The sequence below is a fragment of the Camponotus floridanus genome, unplaced genomic scaffold, assembly GCF_003227725.1.
Source record: "Camponotus floridanus strain SB8 unplaced genomic scaffold, Cflo_v7.5 scaffold23, whole genome shotgun sequence".
In the NCBI taxonomy this organism is placed as follows: Eukaryota; Metazoa; Arthropoda; class Insecta; order Hymenoptera; family Formicidae; genus Camponotus; species Camponotus floridanus.
The window spans coordinates 3829-25479 of NW_020229359.1; the positions used below are offsets into that span (position 1 = coordinate 3829).

The 21651-nt window shown below is 27.1% G+C and overlaps 1 protein-coding gene across 1 annotated transcript; it reads right to left on the reverse strand.

Annotated features, from left to right (window-relative positions):
- Positions 1–7233: 7233 nt before the first annotated feature.
- Positions 7234–12896, reverse strand: LOC105257829 (G-protein coupled receptor Mth2-like). The gene is made up of 5 exons (XM_011268711.3): positions 10954–12896; positions 10425–10503; positions 9895–10073; positions 9529–9697; positions 7234–8431 (listed from the first exon to the last, which is right to left on the reverse strand). The coding sequence occupies exons 1-5, from the start codon at positions 12575–12577 to the stop codon at positions 8197–8199; spliced, it is 2286 nt and encodes a 761-aa protein (XP_011267013.2). The 5' UTR covers positions 12578–12896; the 3' UTR covers positions 7234–8196.
- Positions 12897–21651: the final 8755 nt, after the last annotated feature.

Consider the following 21651-nt stretch of genomic DNA (forward strand, 5'->3'; position numbering starts at 1 on the left):
AACTATCTCGTGCAACTTATATTTTTTTACTACAATAAAGTTATAATAGAATAAAGTATCAGTCTCATGTTTGTCGAGAGTGTCATTCATCGTGCGATTATCATATTCTGATTAATTGTTGACTAGTACATGTCCGAACATAATTAAATATCGTTTTCGCGAGTGAGTATTTTATTACTGCCCTGAAAGAATGAACAACAGAAAAAGAGTACATTCAGGTATCGAAGCTTCATTAAATTTATATATTATGTGATTAATGAATAATTAATTTGCATTAATAATATAATCGATATAAAATATAATATAATATACAATATAAAATACAATAGCACGTAAAATATTTCATGACTACGAATTATTAATAATACAATATATTCAATCTTGGCGACGTAAACAAAAACGCGCTACTGTATCCCGGCTCTCGATTCTATTATCATTCGCACGGCGACTCTCGAATAAAAATGTAAGAGCGAGACGTTTTGTTAAATTCATTTTCTAAACGCGATCGTAATCATTATCGAATAATTATTTAATATAATAATATGATTAACGGGTAATTAATTTTTATGAATATATAATCAATATAAAATATAATATAATATACAATATAAAATATAATCATAGCACGTAAAATATTTCATGACTACGAATTATTAATAATACAATGTATTCAATCTTGTCGACGTAAACAAAAACGCGCTACTGTATCCCGGCTCTCGATTCTATTATCATTCGTACGGCGACTCTCGAACAAAAATGTAATAGCGCGAGACGTAGGATATTATGCGCGGACAAGAGTCGAATGAACTTCATTCGCGTTGATTCCATCAATCGATAGTTTTCTTCCGTTTCGGACTTAACTCTTGTTCGAAGGTAAGATCGCCTTCTTCGGCGACACTCGAGCAAGATAGTGGTGCGAAACGATACTCTTCGTATATTATCGAATTTATTATTAATTGAACAATTATCATGATTTTCAATTAGATTAATCTTTCGATTTTATAATTTCGCGTATATATTTGTCAAAGTACGTAAAATATTTCGAACAGACAATAATACAATGTTTAGCCTTGACGGCGTATACAATAGCGCGGTAATGTTTACAATCCGCAGTCTTGGTATCATTCATACGGCGACACTCGAGGAAGATAATAGTGCGAAACGATACTCTTCATATATTATCGAATTTATTATTTATTGGACGATTATCATGATTTTCAATTAGATTAATCTTTGATTATGTTAATATAATATTAATAAAACGGAGCATTTGTAATGAGTAGAGCATGAATTTGAAACTTTATATAAATATCGAACGAAAATAGTACTTCTCTCGTATCTTCTGTTTCTTACGATATGTTAAAAAGTGCATTTCTCATGTAATTATTACGCGATCGGGAGTGTCGTGCAAAGTGTCTCGCGATCGTTCCATGTATAATTAATTATTATTATTCCTATTTTCGGAAGTGAATGTGAGTGCTACCAAGAAATAGCAAAGAACGAAAAAAGGAGAAAAGGGAGAAAAACATCGAACAACATATACGGAGCAACGAAATATAAAATGTAATTCATTTATAAATTAATTAACATTCATGTTACTTTTAGACATATTGCCTGTTCCTATTTCACCTTTTCGAATTTATTCTTAATTATCATCTAGCATATATAAAAAATATTTCAGTTTTTATTTTAAAATATTCCAAATAATATAATAAAATATTTTTCGTGTTAATTGATATTTCAAGATAGTTCAATATTTTATAAAATATTTCACAATAATGTAATTATTATATACTTTATATATAAGAATATGGATATTGGATATTTTTAAATAGACTGAATTTTTATTAAAAGTTTATATTCAAGATAATGCTTGATAATTATAATTTACAATATTAAATATCTGTTTGAAAGGCAAAAAAATTGATTGCGCGTAATAATTAATTTTACAATCAATTAATTTAGATACTTAATTTTATTAGAAAATAGATTTATAAAAATATTAAAATTGAATGTATTTGCATTTAATTTGTGTTTGTGTAATGATTAATATTCGCGTCAGATATTGCATATATGTAGCATCCCGAATTTTTCCTGACCTAAATAATCCGCGCGGACTCAATCGATAGCCAATAAGCATAGTTCCTCGATCCTTAAATCCAATAGAAAACCCAGATTTTGTCACTCGCGTCGTATCTCACGTCTTATTCGCGTTTCTTCTCGCATCCTTGTCGCACCCTCGTTGCATCCTTTTCTCTAATTGCTTTTAAAGGGCAAGCTCGAGCGAGCCTCGACTCGGCCTTATCTATTGTAACTCGATATGAACATAAAAACTCGATATGAAGATAAAAACTAAGCCAAAATAATACCGATTTTCATGTCCGCCTGTCATCACTTTTTTATCGCGTACAAGATTTATGTCTCAATTTAGTTACACACAAATGTACTTGCACAAATGTATTTCATATATTTCAGTTACTTGCACACTCGTTTGTACGGTGTAGTTTCGAGCATTTTCTTTTTAAATTCGATTTATTAAAGGTGTACTTTATATATTATTCATATATTACAATTAAAGCAATCAATGTCATCTGTATAAATGTTTAGATATACATATATTCTTTTGTTTTTCAACTATAAAATATTGTTTTAAAACATTTTAACTATATCTTCTAAAAAATTATTTGCAGATTTTAAAAACACATTTATTGTTTTATATAAATAATTCGCAAAAAATGTTATAAAAAGACAATGCTTATTTAAATGAGAAATACGCTGTATTACATTTTAATCAATAAAAATTTTCATTGATTCAGTTTAAGATAGTATGTTTTATATATACAATTAGACAGCTATCTAGATTGCTTTTATCTTTCGGTCGACATTTCGCATATAAAAACGGAAATAAATAATAAGAAAGAGAATTAAGCAGTTATGTATTAATATGAACGCTGTTGCAAATCTAAGGAGCAGCAATTGTGATAATAATTATATAATATATACAATATATATAATATATACAATATAATATTATATATAATATAATTATTATATAATTTTCTCATTGTTATTTATTATTCTAACATCTCTGTGAATTAGATTTCAATTTTCCTTTATTAAAGAAAATGATCGTCGTGTATTTAATCTTTTATTCATATATTCATATAAATCATATATTCATATAAGTTTCATAATATTCATATATAAGTAAACATTACAATGAGAAAACAAATTTTTATTCTGAATGCTTACATACTTATTTCATACATGACGTAAAAATCGGAAGCGTTATAATGAATCAGATTACATTATTGAATGATATAATCAATTCCATATAAATTATATAAAATTATATATAATATAAATTTCTCTCTTTCTCTTTCATATATATAAATTATATTATATTATAAATTTATATAATGCAACCCCCTACGGGTACACCTTGACGCGGTAGGGTGGCTCAGTACTTGGATGGTGCCTTGAGGTTTATTTTAAATTTTTTTATTTAGGATAAATTTCAAGGAGCCTGAAGGGGAAGCTAAGTACCCAGCTCAGCATTACCACGAGTCGCACAATGGCTCATATGTGATGCGTTGGACGCATTGCGTCGTCGACTTTCCGTCGTCGGTGCCGTCAACATGTCGCGGACGGCGGCGTCTCGTTACCGCGTTTTCGCGTTTAAGTTTTCTCGCGTCATCATCGCGTTTTCGCGCTTCGGCGTTGAACTTTTCGTATAAAAGTTCCAATTTCATTTATTGTCACGAGTCTCTACTTCCGATACCAATTAATTGGGATGTACGGGTTTGCATACGTTGCTCTGCAACGTACACTCTTGCTTCGTGCTTCATCAAGTGATTCGGCCCGAATTAGTTAGAACTCGATCGATTGCTCGGAATGGTTGTCAATGGGTCCCTTCTCTTTGCTCCTCTACAGCTACACGCACTGCGTGTGTTAACCCTGTCGAGGAATCGAGTGGATTCTCCTAGGCGCGATTTTCGCTCGGTAAAAGGGGTTGCCTCCCCATTTTCTAAATTGCTAGTTGTAGCATTTAAAAAATGTGGGTAGTCTCTTCTTTTGCTGTCCACTAGCCTGGTGTAGCATATAGCAACCGCGGGAGGCATAATATGTCCGGGCGAAGCACCTGAAATCGTGTTTAGCGGGTCCAGGTTCGATACGAGATAGGATAATTATGCGCGAAAAAGAGTTGGGGAATTTCATTTTTCTCTATTTCCGTCAATCGTTTCGTCTTCTTTCCGGTTTAGGCTTAATTCTTGCTCGTTGTATCGTTGCATTCCCGACCTATTGACCTGAAGTAGATTCTTGTAAGTGAAATGGGATTTTCGCTCGTACCGAAACCAGCCGTTAAATGTATATACATATTAAGTATATACATCGCGCGATCAAATATAAAATTTATAATCGCATCGAAATAGTGCGGGAGTGCTGTTCAGTGTCGCGCGTAAAATAACGAAAATAGCGATATAAAAATATCGCTCGTGAGTGCGGGAGTGCCGAAAAGTATCGCGCGTTTAAGACTGAGAGGAGGAGGAGGCCTAGGAGAGGCATCGGGCTCCGGCAGAGCAATCTTCTGGTAAATAATTTCTTTATTTGTAATTATATATTAAATATTAAATATATTTATTATAATTTAAATTAAACAGTTAATCGCGTAATTTAATTTTTTATTTATATAATTTAAATGAGAGAATTTTGAAGAAAAAGATTTTTATATAAAATCTATAATCTTATAAAATTAGCTATATATAAGCTTTTATAAAGTATTAGAGAATTATTAGTAATGTCTTTTTCTAAAATTTATAGAATTATTTTATTAATCTGCTATTATTATATGTATTGAATGTAAAATTCAATACATGTAATAACTTTTGAAATATTAATTATTTGGATGTTATTACAATTTAAATCTTCTATTTCTTATAGATCAACCTAACAATCCTGATGATCTGAGAGGAGGCGCAGGTCTAGGAAAGGCATCCTGCATCGGCGGAACAACCTGATGGTGAGTACTATTTATATTATTTATTTGTATTAATTATTATATCGCGTACACGTACTAATTTGAGTCATTTATTTGAATAATGAAACAAGAAAGATTCAAAGAAAAAAGGTTGTATGTAAATAATTCTATAAAACTTTCTATTTAAAAAAATAGGTTTTTCAAAATTTTAAAAATTATTACAAATTTATGTATTTGTTTATTATTGCACATATCGGATATAAAATTTGGTGCGTACAATAATAATTAAATATAATGAAAGATTAATTATTTTAAGAGCTGCTAAATATATGAATTTTATATTTGTATGTTACAGACAACGTAGCTTCAATATTGACAACTCCGCTGTTGCGCATCAGTGTGGGTGAGTGAAAAACTTTTATTTAATTTTAAGGTAACGGATTTGTGTAGAGCTTGTAGATTGTAGATTGTAGGTCCGTTACCTTAAAATGGATGGGCTAGAACAAATTAAATCATATAATTTTTGAAAGTTTTTTTTCAATATACATTAAAGATTATTAAAAATGCAAAATTGAAATTTTAATTAAAGGAAAATTTCATTTTTTAATTAATTTTACATTATAATCAATTATTTATTTTATTTAAAATAAATAATATACATAAATACAAAACATAAAGAACATACTAATAATTTTATTTTTTAATATTATATAATAATTTACTTTTATAATGCATACTGACATTATTTTAATTTTTTATAGTCCATCATTTTTATGTAGTGTAACATATTAAAAAACTTTGCTTTAATTGATATAAATCTAAGTAAGTTATCAATCTATTGAACCATATGTAATGTTTCAAAAGACCAATGAATGGTATTATAGAGTAAAAATATAGTAGAAAATATATAAATAATGTTGAATTAATTTATTTTAAATCTTAATTTATTTTAAATTATCGTAAATCTTTATTATAAATTTTTTATTATAAATAATATTATATATTGTAAAAATTGCAATTATTTAATTTTGATTAACTTGACACTATATAGCGTTATATTAATTAAAGCAAAGTTATATTAAGACGAAAACGAACAGTCATAATATTACGACTGTAATAAAATTATGCTCATGTACCGGTGAAAATAAGTAACCGGCAACGGAAGGAGTTTTTCTCCTTCATTGACCTATGATACTGGTCAAAGCTTTTTTGTCCTTGGCTAAAAATAGCCAAATGCCTGAATATTCAAAAAGTTAATCTAAAAACGTGCAATGACATATAATAAACGCGTGCGTAAATTAAACGAATAAACTAAACGGGTACGCATAAAATAAATAATAACATATAAAAATAAATTCAGAAACTCGCGAAAAATAAAGAAACATAGCGTTCGTGTAACAAAATCCTAATTAAGACATTCCCCAAATCTAAAAAAATCGCATATTTCCGCTGGTTTAATTTGCAGAGCAATTAGGGCTGTTAGGATCATTGAAATTATTGAAATCGTTAAAGTTGTTAGGATCCCTTAGTAGGATTGTTAGGTAGGATCATTAAGGTTGTTATGATCGTTAGGATTGTTAAGATCACTAAGGTTGTTAGAATCACCAAAATTGTTTAGAATGATTAGGATTGTTAGGATTACTAGATATAATATTTTATATAGTAGGATTATCTATTTATTATAACTTTATTATATTATAATTTATTATACTTAATTTTAATATACTATAAGGCTTATAGAATATTAAATTTAAAAGTTATAATGTAAGATCAAAAAATTATATATCATTTTTACAAAGCTATACAATCAAGATAAATGTATAATGTTCTACATTATTCTTGATTTTTAAAAATATTTACATTGCATATATAATGCGAATTATATGTAATGTGAATGTTTAATAATGATTATGTTATATAACCCTATCTGCATTAGTATGCATGTTTTGGCTATTTAAAGATTTGAAGTATCACTATGTTGAAATTCAAGATAGAGAGATTTTGAAATTCAAAATAGAGAGATTAAGCACAAAAATCTAATATTAATTTTCAAAAGTAAAATTAATTTATAATACCACAATTAATTGCCGTTGCTGATCTACATGTCTCTAGAAGATATGATGGTACATGTCCGTATGAAAGAATTACGAAATACTATTTAAAAATCTGTTCGGACTCAACATTCATATCTTAAACAATTATATCATGACATATATCATGAGTGATTTGAAAATTATAAATAGCGATACATCAAGTGGTGTCGATATAATTTATTTCCATATTGTAACAATGCACTCGCCAGAATATAGCATTCTAATAAAACAGAATAATACGCCCTCCGGCCGTATCGATACGGAAGTCTGCCACCCAACGAATACTAGTCGAGCAATTGGTAAAGCGCATTACGCCAATTTTTCAAACATTTCAAACAATCAATAACGGCAATAACATCGTCGTGAATATTCGAAATTCGCCGAAGGTTACTAAATCAACGACGAATTAAGCGCTTCAGCTTCCGCTATCGTCGTTCGAGGGAGAAATCGAATTACGCTAATGCGGATTATTAGCTAGTATAAAACAGGACTTTTGGCAGTCCGAACAATCAGATCTGATTCTATCATCGCTCTCGCTAATGAACAAAATCACTTATTCGAATCCTATTGCTATTTATTACGAAGACAAAGAATGGAATGTACTTCGCTTCAACTGAGACTTCTCGGTTTTCCATTTGTGCAATATTCCGAAATTTTTACCGCCGCAGAATCGGAACACACTACGATACAAAAGCATTCTCAGTCAACCGGCATCTAATATCCGCATCACCGATACGTGTCATTATGTCTCGTGATGGAATAAATCGCTATTTCCGCCAAGAGTTCTCGTCCGACGCATATTCCCCGCGTATATTGTTTTCTAGCTCACGAACATCCGCGCCTAAATTAATTATATTCGCATCGCAAAACTATGCATGTAAAATTAATGCTTAATTAAAAATTATTTTAACATTGTAGTCACTCTTAATAACTGAATAAGCGCCCATTTGTTGATACACGATCTAGAGAGTCCTTTTATGGTACAAAATGTAAATATTAAAGATCAAAAGTCGAATCGAACGAACTTTTTACGTGGCAGTTAGTTATTTCGTAATAATTGATCTTTTTCTATAGAGAAGTCATCGTTGAAGTAGCGCTACGATTGTTTGAAAATGTAATAGCATGTTAAGTTGCTGAACATATTCCACAACTTTGACAACCCAATCGCTTGAGGAACAACTGCCTAATCTTTTTCTTCCATACAAATATAATGAAAACGTAAAAGTACTGTATAACGTCCAACGAAAAGAGTATATACCGAATAGAATATAATGTATCATTATCATACAACACATTTATGTACGTTTTTATGCACATGATGATGAACAGCATTTTAGTTACATCTAGCTGCAACTTAAACCTGCAAAATTGAATAAAATAATTAAATAATTGAAAATAAAATATGTATACGTGTATTTACGATTATTTTGGTAATTATTAATAAATTTATAAGGAAAAAATTTAAAAGTTATCCACATTTAATGAAGAAGAATTTTCAATAAATAATTATTAATCAATTATTTCAATTTCAAATATTTTTAAAAAATATAACTATATAAATATATTTTTAAATGCTATATTAATAAAATTAAACTACAAATGATGCTAATTTTAAATTTAGAAAAATGAAAAGAGAAAAATATAAAGAAAAAGTACCAAGATTTTATTAAAAAATTTTTATGAAATGCGACGATTATCCTTATGAAATAAAAAAAATCACAAACTCGGTTTCCTTTTTTAGACTTTATTTTTACCACTGTTTATCATTTTTATGGAAATCGCCAGTTTTCTGAAGAAAACGCCAGTGTAATTAAAGTGAAAGCATGTTTGTTTCTTTAAGAGTAATTATCAAAAAATTAATTAGAAATTAGCAAGTAAGAGCCAATAAGTTACGATAATTGGAGCACAAGATAGAAAGAAAACACTTTCCTCTTTTTTAGTATATGTGTAATTATTATATATTAATTATATATAGCTACATTTAACATATTTTGATTTAACTCATAAACATAAACGTTTCGGATCATTTCTTGAATCCATTTTCAGCGGAACATTAAAAATCATTCGAACGTTCCAAATTTCAACCAGCTTACATAAAATTAAATTATTTCGATATCACTTCAACAATCAATAAGCAAATGCAACTGTTGTATCTCGCAATGATCTGGCGAGCAGATGTTCATAAACAATTCTAATATTAATGTAATATTAATGTCACGCTGAAAATGGATCAAAAGATGATTCGAAATATTCGTGTTTAATGCATATATTGTAATGAGTAATTCGAAATAAATTAATTCGAAATATACTTGCCAATTTTTTAATTAATTTTTTGATTATTATTATTTAAGGCAATTTTTACTTCAATTAAGTATGATTATAAATTTTTATTTATTAATATCTTAGAATATATAAGTTATTAAAATTATCATGCATTGATGTAAAAATGTTATTTACCATTGTTTTTGGTCATTATAACGTTGCTTTTCTGCAACATTGCTCAGGTGATGAGCAACGTTTTTTTCGAAATATGCGATTTTTCGTGCCGTAAAGAAGGATAAACAAATGTTACTGGTAACAGAGATAATTATAATTCCATAATAATACAACCAATATGGTAAACTGCCTGAAAATGTAATATAAAAATTGAATTTCTTATTGTTTCTCATATTAAACCGAGTTTTGCAAATGCATCAAACATATTTTTTAATTTCAATAAGAATTTAAATTTATTATTATGTTATATTATTTTTATGTCCTAACATAAAAATAAAAAAACATAGTGTTTTAATTAAATTATCTACTAGTGCAGCATTCACTTACCAACAATCAAACAATTGTCGCCAAATTTAAGTTGAAAGTTATTTGGTATAACAAGAACAAAATGTAGGATACTATAAATAATAATGATCATAAAAGAGATTCCCCATGCATAGATAGAATATATGATTAATATTTTCTTCTCTTCTTGTTTCATCATTCCTTCTGACGAATTTAATTGTCTGCGAAATGTAATTTACGCTTTACAATTAGCCGGCAAAAATAAAAGAAATTACAATGTAATTAAACATTAATATAAATGCATTTGATCGAGATTTTTGAGAAAATAACTAATTCCATAAATAACTATAAAAATTGATTTTCTTTATTCAACACTACGATATGACAATATATCGTTGTAAGTAAATGTGAATGTACTTATATATTATAAATGAATAATTTGTATAGTATTTTGTACAATATAAATTAATCTTATATAGATTAACAAATTTATAATAATTTACATTATTAATAAAATATATATAATACGGAATAATAAATAAGATATATAGAAAACTTATAAAGCAGCTTACCTAAATGTACGCCAAAAATTGAAACTCATTACATTTAACCAAAAATAACTTCCGAAAAGGGCATAATATTTGACAAAAGCTGAAACAATGAAATAAACAATATGTCAATTAATAAGTTTTTATTAAATGCTGAAATAATTGTATTACACAACTATATTATATGTGGTTGTAAAAAATTAAATTATAAATAGTGAATTAATTTATTGTACTGCAAATTTATAAAAAAAAATATATTTATTATACATTTATCATATGCTAACTAATAATTTCTTAATGTAAGGCATAATTCTGTAAAATTTTAACAGCATGTAAAAATGTATAAATAACGAATAATTTTAACGTAATTTTAAAATATATCAAATATTTTTATGTAATTTCAATTATTATTCTTTAAAATTATATAAATTGCAAATTATATATTCAAATTATCAAAAAAATATTAAACCGCCAATTTGCATTGCCATATTTCTAAAAGATTTACATACTGCACGGTGTGTGTGCTTTTTTATAAAATTTAAATATATCGTACCAAATATGATATAGATGGAATTCCCTAAAGCATCCTTTTCGATTAGTGTGTTTATCAACGAAATCGTGTACGCAACGAATATCAATCCACTATATATACGCAGTATAAAGCCATATATATTTCGAAGTTCTGGCTGTATGGAGTACACTATGAACATCATCAATGAAGACAGTATAACTCCTAATTGGCCGCATGAAAATACGATCATAATTGAACTAATCGGAAAGAATACATTTTTTCCTTTATGGCGTATAGTCTCATTCGTGATTTTCTTCATAATGTTCGAACAAACGTTCACAATAAATTTATCTTGAGCTATGTTAGCGAGGCAATAGGATGTTGATTCAATGATTGTGTTGTAATGAGATAGATACAAAGAACCATTGGCGAGAAAGAAAGTGTTGTAAGGATTAAACCAATGATATCCAGTCTTCTGACATGGATTGTGGACAATCAGAAGAAATAATTCGTTTATCTTTTTATTTTCATTTCTTGATGAATCATTAATGTATCCAAACATTTTTTCGAGGAAAATAAAGTTACCCTGTTGGGCAATGCATTTTCTTTTGTCCAGGCGACTACCGAAAGGACAACATAACCGAATGCAGGTAATATTGTCGCACATCTTGTATGGAATGATATTACTTTTATTATTAACTGTATTAGAGTTTTTAAAGTATTCGTGCGACATGTACTTGTTTTTGTGCTCGTCGATGTGCTCTAAGTTTTCATTTGTATTAATCGGATAAATTATATCTTTATTGTTATTTGTAGTTTTACTTATGATCTTCTTCATAATCTCAAAGCAAACGTTCACAGCAAATATATTGTAATCTACGACCGCAAGACAATAAGATGTTGGTTCGACAATTGTGTTGTAATCAGGTAGATACAAAGAGCCATTAATAAGAAATTTATTCTGTATTAAGTAAGGATTCATCAAGTAGTGTCCAGTTTTCTGACATGGATCGTGAACAACGAAGAGAAATGCATCATCTACTTTTTCACTTTCAGTTTGAAACGAATCATTAATGTAACCATACATGTTTCGCAGGAAAACAAAGTAACCTTGTTCAGGAATGCATTTTCCATTAACCAGACGATTACCAAAAGGACAGCATAGTTGAATACAGGTAATATTGTCGCACATCTTGTATGGTATAATATTAATTTCACTGTTACCTCTATTGAAATTATTAAAGGAATCATACGTAGAAAGATCATTATTGCCTTTGATCCTTTTTAAGTCATTAAGTTCTTGTGATATAAAATTTCTTCTGCTATCAAACTCTGTTGTATTACGAGAATTCACCGATATTTGACTATCATTCTCATGCGCTTGAGATTTATATTGCGTGAAATCATCAATCATCAATCGCTCGTGATTATTATTCGTGAAATTGATGCGATACTCCATATCATCGTTATTTTTAGTAAAATTTTCATGCAAATTATACCAATCTTCTCCATCATCATAATTTTTCATAGTATTTGCATTAAGTTGATATTGTACCATTGAATAATCTTTTTCTTCATTGTCACTCGTGAAATTTGACCAAAGTGCCGAAGATGAAGCAATGATTGGAAGCATGCAATAAAGCGTGAGACTTTTTCCATACATCATCGATTATTTAACGTGTTGAATTTACTTATGAAAAAATATTCTTGATTCTTTTTACAATACTTTTACGGGTATCTAACAGCCATAATAATATATAAATTAAAAAGTTGAATAATATTGTAAAATTGTAAAAGATTTTATGATGGTTACTTGCCGCGAAGAACGAATTTTTCGCAACAAACTTACGATTGCACTTTTGAAAAAAACAATGTCGATGAACAAATATTTCGATAATTGAAATTTAAAGTATTTAAAACGGTGACAAAGATGTATTATTAGTTTACTCCTGTTAGTCTTACTATTCTGAAATTTATGATTTTTGTTATAAAATTATGAATTTTATTTTTTGTAAAAGCTTATAATTTATGAAAATTAAGGATATCTAAAATTTATGATTTAAGTAATGCTTCGCATAAATTATATTTACTTCCATTTATTTATATGGCTTTATTTTTAGAGTTTTCAAATTAAATTTAAAAATTTGTTATTGTTTACACTGATGCAGTACGAAGATACAGTAGATTTTTAGCTTTTTTCACTCAACTAGATGAAATAATTATTATATATATTTAAGTTATTATTTTTATCTTTGACGTATAAAGAGAGAACATCGTACGAGATACGCAGTAAGACTATCGGAGATGACGACTCGTCGAAGAAGCGGTCTGCGTGCTTTTGTAATAGTATATATATAGTGTGTCAAAAAAGTTTTATATGCAAACTTCTATGGATAGTATTTTGGTTAATTCAACGACAAAAAAAATTTGAGATATTTTATTATTTAAACATTTCATCCTTCGATGATAAGTCGTTACAGTTTCGAAAAATTTACTAAAAATAGATTTATACACAGATTAATTATGCGATTAGCTTATGCTCGAACAAAGAAAAATTTTACACCAGATGTTTATACACAGTCGAAAATCTCTTAAAAGAAAAGGCCGATAATATAAATATAACAGAAATTTTATATATTTCGGCAACAAATTTCTTCCGATTTTATTCATTATCTTTTGATTTATAAAAGAAATTTATTGCAAGATCTTATTCAGATTTTTATTCTACTCTGTAGATAATGATATCTACTAATATAAAATCAGATAAAGAAATATTATTTAAAAACCAGTTGGTATTCTGAAGTTTTACATAGATTGCATCATTAACATCAAGGAATAGTGTTGTTATGTAATAGTGTTGTGTTGAAGTTATATAAACAACAAGATACATCATGTATAAAGTTTTTAATTGTGAATGTCTTAAATTTTTAGATCTCAGGTCCATAAGAATTTCACAATAATGAAGAATTATTATTAATAATCAGATATTGTGTTCAATTATATATATATATATATATATATATATATATATATATATATATGTTTATATTTGTTTATGTCGTTACGAAGGAAAAGAAAGAAAGAGAAAATGATGATCGACTTTAGGTTCTAGTTAAAAAAAAGAGACATTAACAAAAATTATAATATTATATTGCGAATTCGACAATATAAAAAGAGCTATAAATTTTACAAAAATATAGACTATAATTTCTGGTGTATGTGTGTATTGAACTTATATAATATTATAAATAAAATAGTAGTTCTCAGGCGAAATGTGACATGATTTAAATTTATATATTTCCTACATTTTATTAGAACATATTGTTACCTGACATTACATTTACATATCTTTGTCTAATGTAATATATATTTATATATTATGAATGAATAAGAATACGTCCACATATGTGCGTGCGTGCGTGTGTGTGTGTATGTGTGTGTGTGTGTGTGTATAGCAACTTACCTAAATGTACGCCACATATCGAAACTTATTACATTTAACCAAAAATAGATTCCTAAATAGGTAATATTTAACAAGGTAATATTTAATAAGAGCTGAAAAAATGAAATAAATATGTTAATTAATAAGTTTTTGTAAAATTTCAGTGAAATTCATATTATATAATTGTAAAAAATATTATAGATTTGTAAATTAATTTTTGTACTGTAAATTTATAAAGAGAGAATGTTAGATTTTAAGTATGCTAATGCTTAATTTAATAATTTTTTTATTTTAATGGATAAATCTGCGAAATGACAGTATCGAAAATTTATAGTTAATTTGATGTCAAAATACATAAAAAATTTTAATTTTATATACTTATTAAATCTTGTGGTTTTGGAATTTTAAATCATAAATTACATATTAAAGTCATTAAAAAGAATTAATCCGCTAGTATACACTAATAACTGTAACAGATTTGGATATTACATTGGTTATTTTTACAAAATTTTGACATGTTACCAATAATAATACAAATGAAGTCTTCCTTAGCTTCCTTTCTGATTAGTACATTTACCAATTCAATTATGCATCGAGCAAATGTCAAGCTGCTGTATCTACATAGTATAAAATCATATATATTACGAAGTTCTGGTATTATGGAATACACTATGAACATTATCAGCGATAGTAGCATAATTCCTAATAAGCAGCATATAAATATGATTGTTCTTGTCTTTATGATATCCAAGCAAACATTCACAGTAAATCTGTTTTGTGCCACATTAGCGAGGCAATAGGATGTTGATTCTATGATTGTATTGTAATAATCTAGATACAGTGAGCCATTAAGGAAAAACACATTCTTGTTTAAGAATTTATTGCTGTAATATCCAGTTTTTTGACATGGATTATGAACGATTAAAAGAAATAATTCGTCTGCGCTTTTACTTTCATTTTGCAATGAATTATTAATGTATTCATATATGCTATGCAAGAAAATAAAGTTACCCTGTTCGGTAATGCATTTTCCATTGACCAAACGCTTACCAAAAAGACAGCATAGTCGTATACAAGTAACATTGTCACACATTTTATACGGAATGATATTATTTTTATCGTCATTTCTATTTCTGGAATTTTTAATGAAATCGCGCGATACGGATCCGTTCTTGCCTTTAGTGTTCTTCAAGTTTTTATTTACATTAATCGGATAAATTGTATTTTCATTGTTTGTAGCTTTATTCATGATCTTCTTCATAATGTCAAAACAAACGTTCACAGCAAATATATTATATTATAATCTACAACTGCGAGACAATAAGATGTTGATTCGACAATTGTGTTGTAATAAAGTAAATATAAAGAGCCGTTGGCGAGAAAAAATGTGTTGTAAGAAGGATTGAGCAAATAGTGCGCAGTCTTTTGACATGGATCGTGAACGATCAGAAGAAATTCTTCTACTCTTTTATTTTCATTTTTCAACGAATCATTAATATATCCATACATGTTTTCCAGAAAAATAAAGTTACCTTGTTCGGCAATTCCGTACATACTTATGCATTTTCCGTTAATTAGATAATTACCGAAAGGACAACATAGTCGAATGCAAGTAAAATTGTCGCATATGTTGTATGGAAAGATATTATCTGCTAGCATTTGATTATTATTCTCATTCTTTTCAGCATGCGCTCGAGATTTATATTGTATCGAATCGTCATGCTCATGGTTATTTGTAAAATTAACACTATACATGTATTGCATATCATTATTATTTTTGGTAAAATTTTCATGAAAATTATACCAATCTTCTTCATCGTTCTAGTTTTTCTTCTTTGTCATCATAGTATTTACATCAAGTTGATATCTAATTGTTGAGTAATTTTTTTCTTCATTGTCACTCGTAAAATTTGATCCAAATACTGAAAATGAAGCGATGAGTGGAAGCACGCAATAATAAAGTGCGATACTTTTTCTACACATTATCGATTATTTAATGTGTTAAATTTACTCGTGAAAAGTACTCTTATCTTCTTTTTACGAAGTTTTATGAAGTTTCAAACAAATATCTGACGATCGTCATACGTGTGATTTTGTAAAATGAAAAAGATTTTACGATATTTACGATTTTATGATATTATGCAGCAAAGAACGAATTTTTTGCGACAAATTTACGAATGCATTTTTGAATAAAAACAATGTCGATAAAAACAGATATTTCGTTAATTTAAGTTCTCCAGCATTTGGAATATTATCAAAGAGATTTGTTTATTCCAATTTCCTTAGTTTCATAATATTGAAAAATTTACTATTTTTATTATTTTATTAAATTTTGAATTTTACTTTTTGTAGATGATTGTAGTTTATGAAAATTGTTGGTATCTGAAGTTATGATTTAAATAAGACGTCGCATAATATAAATGTTCACTTCCATTTATAAGGCTTTTTAAATTAAATTAAAAATTGTTTGTTTTAACACTGATAAGAAAATGATAGTAATAAGTTTTTAACTCTTTCACTGAATTCGATAAAATCGATATTGTATCTTTAGTCATTATTTTTATTTGTAAGATGTACGAGAAAAGATCGTGCGAAAAACGCGATGAGACTACAATGGAATCTGATTGTGAAATGAGGACTCATCGAAGAACTGATGCTTTTCAAGAAAACTTAACAACTACTATTTAACTTCAGTAATTAAAAATAGATTCACATGCGGTTAGCTAACGCTTGAAAAAAGAAAATTTTTTGTTTACTTTAGATGTTTATGCACAGTCGAAAAACTTCTTCAGAAAAGCAAGAAGTTAATGTTATATATACTGCAAAAATTTTATTTATTTTGATAACAAATTTCTCTTGATTTTATTCATTAGGTTTTTGATTTAAAATAAATCGAAATATGGAATTAAAAAATTAGATTATTTCGAATATATCAAGTTATTCATTAATATTTTTATTCCACTCGATAGATAATGATGCCCACTAGTGCAATACCGGATAAAGACATATTATTCAATAAACCAATTTGCATTCTGAAGCTTTATGGATTACGTCAAGAGTTACATCATTAACATTAAAAAAACACGATAGGTATCTCCGACAAAGTGACAGACAGTAATAAAGATGAGTTATTATATAAATTATATATATATATATATATATATATATATATATATATATATATATAATTTATATAATAACTCATCTTTATTACTGTCTCTATTACTGTCTCTATTACTGTCTATAAATTATATATATATATATATATATATATATATATAATTTATATAATAACTCATCTTTATGTAATAAAGATGAGTTATTCATTCACGTGCAAAAAATAGAATAAATATTACCGATGTAATTGATAATAACACAAGCGCATAAATTAAACTTTAGTGCTGATATCTGTTTACGCGATGCGCAAAAAGATTCAACCTTAATAGAAGCTAGAAGTGTGTAGTGGAAATATACAATGTATAGACGAATTACATATACCTGAGAGCGTATGCGAAATAATAGACTAATTATGTAACACGGTAGGCGGATGATCTGAACTTCATGCCTTCGATAAGATAGGAAACAGCATTTTTATAATATTTCTTACACATCATGTAAGATTAAAGAGATCATCAAATTATAGTCTTATTTTTTTTACAAATTATTTGATCCAAATAAGATCAAGTCGATAATAATAATGAGAAGTTACATACGTGTTCTTTCCACTTATCTGAAATGTATTAACTTGATTAATTTTATTTCTGTTGATTAATTTTATTTCAAATTTATGTAAATTATACATTTTTTTCGCAAAAATAAAAGACGATTATTTTATATATATAGTTAGTTCCACAAAAACTCTAACACATGAAATATTGTAGTGTGAAAAAATTAATAGAAACAAGAGAAATCAAATCTTCAAAAATTAAGAGTAGGGGACAATAATTCTGGACACTCCAATTCATTGTTTATCGCAGTTGATATTGATGTTGTATAAATTTATCATATGGGCATAATATTTCGCAACCTGCGTTTTTCTATTAATATTGATGGAATGCCTAAATAATGTACCACCTATAAGAAATAAATTTCATTTGTTAGTTGTAGGCGTTAATGGCAAATATTATTCGTCCCACGCTACTGACAGGCACGTGGTACTGACAGACGAGAAATTAAACTTACTTTAACAAAAAACTCGCCATTCTTTTCATGCAATTCTATCATAATACTGCTCGTGTACCGTGGAACGTTCTCATAGAATATATTTAAAGCGTGCATTATAGAAATCACATTTATGTCATGTCCAGAAAAGAGATTGAGCTTACGATCTTTCAAAGTTCCATTGATCACTTCATTCATATCGTTAATTATTCTGCGTAATAATACACCTGTAAAAAATCACATCTGGTTGAATATTTTATATAAATTGTTGAAAATATAAAAATACATACACACACACACAGACAAACACACATATATAGATATGATATATATTTGTTAATGTATATGAACGTTTTATATTAGATAACACACCAAGATATGCACCAATCTTTTATATAATAATAAAATAATTTATAAAATAATAAATTCAATTTTCTTCTCAATTAGAATTTACTTGGTAATTATCTGTATGCTAGAAATCTAAAACGGTAATTTAAAATGCTTTTATTTACACCAAACAATATATTTCTCACATATTTTAAACATATTGCAATAAAAATAACTATTTTTTAAAGACTTATAACGTTAAAAGCAGTTATTTTTATTATTTTTATTGTTAATATTTTTATTATTATTTATTCCAGAGAAATGAAAGGTAATAGAACAAGTGAATTTATAGCCAAATGCTATATATATGTAATCAAAATATATAATATTTAATCGAAGATTAATCTTTAATACTCTTTACATAGATAATTTATAAGCAAAATATAGGTTTTTGATTCAAACATACCTCCACTAAATTTATTTAGTATGTCGTAACTTAATAGCTCAAATTGTGAAACAGTGGCATTCATAAGTGCGCCATTTGGAAATAAGCTTTGTGTCCACTCTAGTAAACGTAATCCAAAAGCTGCTTCTGCTTCCAAAGTCTGATATGTATGATAGAGACCAAAGATTGTCGTTATATATATTATATGACTTCCTCTGTAGATCGATACTTTTTTCATTATATCATCAAAATCTGCTTCTCTTTTTTTCATTATTTCATTATTTTGTAACATGTTATGATAAAGTCGGATATATCTAAAAAGAAATGCACATATTTGAAATAGTTTAAAGAAATAATTTCGAGAAGAGAAATCATTAATATTATTATAATTATAATATTATTTATCATAAAATTTATATAACATGATCTTTAAATATAACATAGCCTTTTTTAAAATATAACGCAAAAAAATCTTAAAAATATTATAATTAAATTAAAATAATTAATCTATAATATCTATATATAATTATGCTAAGATATTAATGTATGAAATGTTTCGACAAGAGAAAAGAATTATTATAGACGTTTGTCTAGATTCTATTAGTTACGTTTCGCTTACGTATATTTTTTTATTAATTTGTGAAAATTTATTCTTACATTAATATAATTAATTATATATATATGTATAATTTTTAATATATATATATATATATATATATATATATATATATATATTACTTGAGATGTACGATTTATTGTTATTAATTGATGAAGAAAAAATGATTACTTAGGGCACCAATATGGAATAAGCAGCTCATCATAAGTCGCATTAATGTATATGAAATCCACTGGTTGCCAAGGAAGTAATGAATTTTTGCACATCAGCAGGTGGATAAAGTGCCGCGAGAACTAACTCTAAGCTCATTTTGATTCTAACGATTTCTGTACTCTGTGCATAGATATTTGGCTGATAGTATACATTTCCGAGAAAACTGTTGTATCTATTTCTTAATATCAATCCAAATTGATTCGCTCTCCTCTTACCAGCCTTAATAATGTTATCAATAAATATAAATAATAAGAAGAAAAATAAAATATATTTATTGTTAATTTTTCTTACAAACAGATAAAGATTTGAAACTAAAACAACAATATCTTCCACATGAAAATGAAGAAATGAGAAAAAGCTCAATTTTTCGTTCTTACAGATGTGTTTATTTATATAGTCGCATTTACTTTCATGAAAAACATCGTGCAAAATTGTTTTGACAGTAATTTTTGTTTTCTAAAAATTATAAATATACAACATATTTATTAACAATGAAAAGGTAAAAATATAATATAATATTGTATGTAATATATAAGTAAGATATTTTACATTAGTTAATTGACCGTTGCCATCTGGGTAATAGTTATAATTTTTATATGGATCATTTGGATAAGATTCATTGAGTTCAGTATCTACTGTACGATCGCCATATCTGAATATCTGGAAATTTCAACTTTACATTATCATATCGAATATTTTAGAAGAAATCTTTTTGACAAAATTTTAATTTTTACATCGTATCGCACTAATCCTAACTTCGTGCCTTGTGATTGTATTGAAATACACGTTGTAAGTAAACCGAAACAAAGTATTAGTGCAATACTTAGATTACATTGAAATTTTCTCATTTTTCAACTAAATCTATAATAATTATGAAATTTAAATATTTTATAATAATGATAATATAAATATTTTGTAATAATCTATACAATAAAAATATGATTAATATACAATTACTTACATTAGAGAATGCACGTCTCGTGCTCTTGATGTATTTTGTTAAAGTGACAATGTTGATCGCTTATTTAAACTGGCATTTACATCTCTTTGAAATATGTCTTGTGTTCTTAATACATTTTGTTATAATGACAATGTCGATCGCTTTTGATCTCATCTAAACTGAAAACGCTTATATCTGTTTGAAATATGTTTAAGTAAATATTTAGTAATTTAATATCAACACTGGTATTTTTCATGCAAAGCACCAGGAAGCATAGATAAGGAAGAATAAATAAAGATAGAAATACTTAAATTAACTACTATCTTTTTCATATTTTGTGTTCAAATTTTAAAATTTAATTTTAATATATAATTATGTATAATTTTTGTATTATAGTCTAACATTTTCACTTAAAAAATAAAATAAAAATCATTATAAAATATATTATTTATTATTTATTATTGTATTGTAATATATGGAGAAGTAGCATCTTATCTACAAATGTGTTTTATATTGGTTAGAAACTGCATAAAACTAAAAAGATAACAATACAAAATTTATATTCTGTGTAGTACATGATACACAGAATTTGTGTA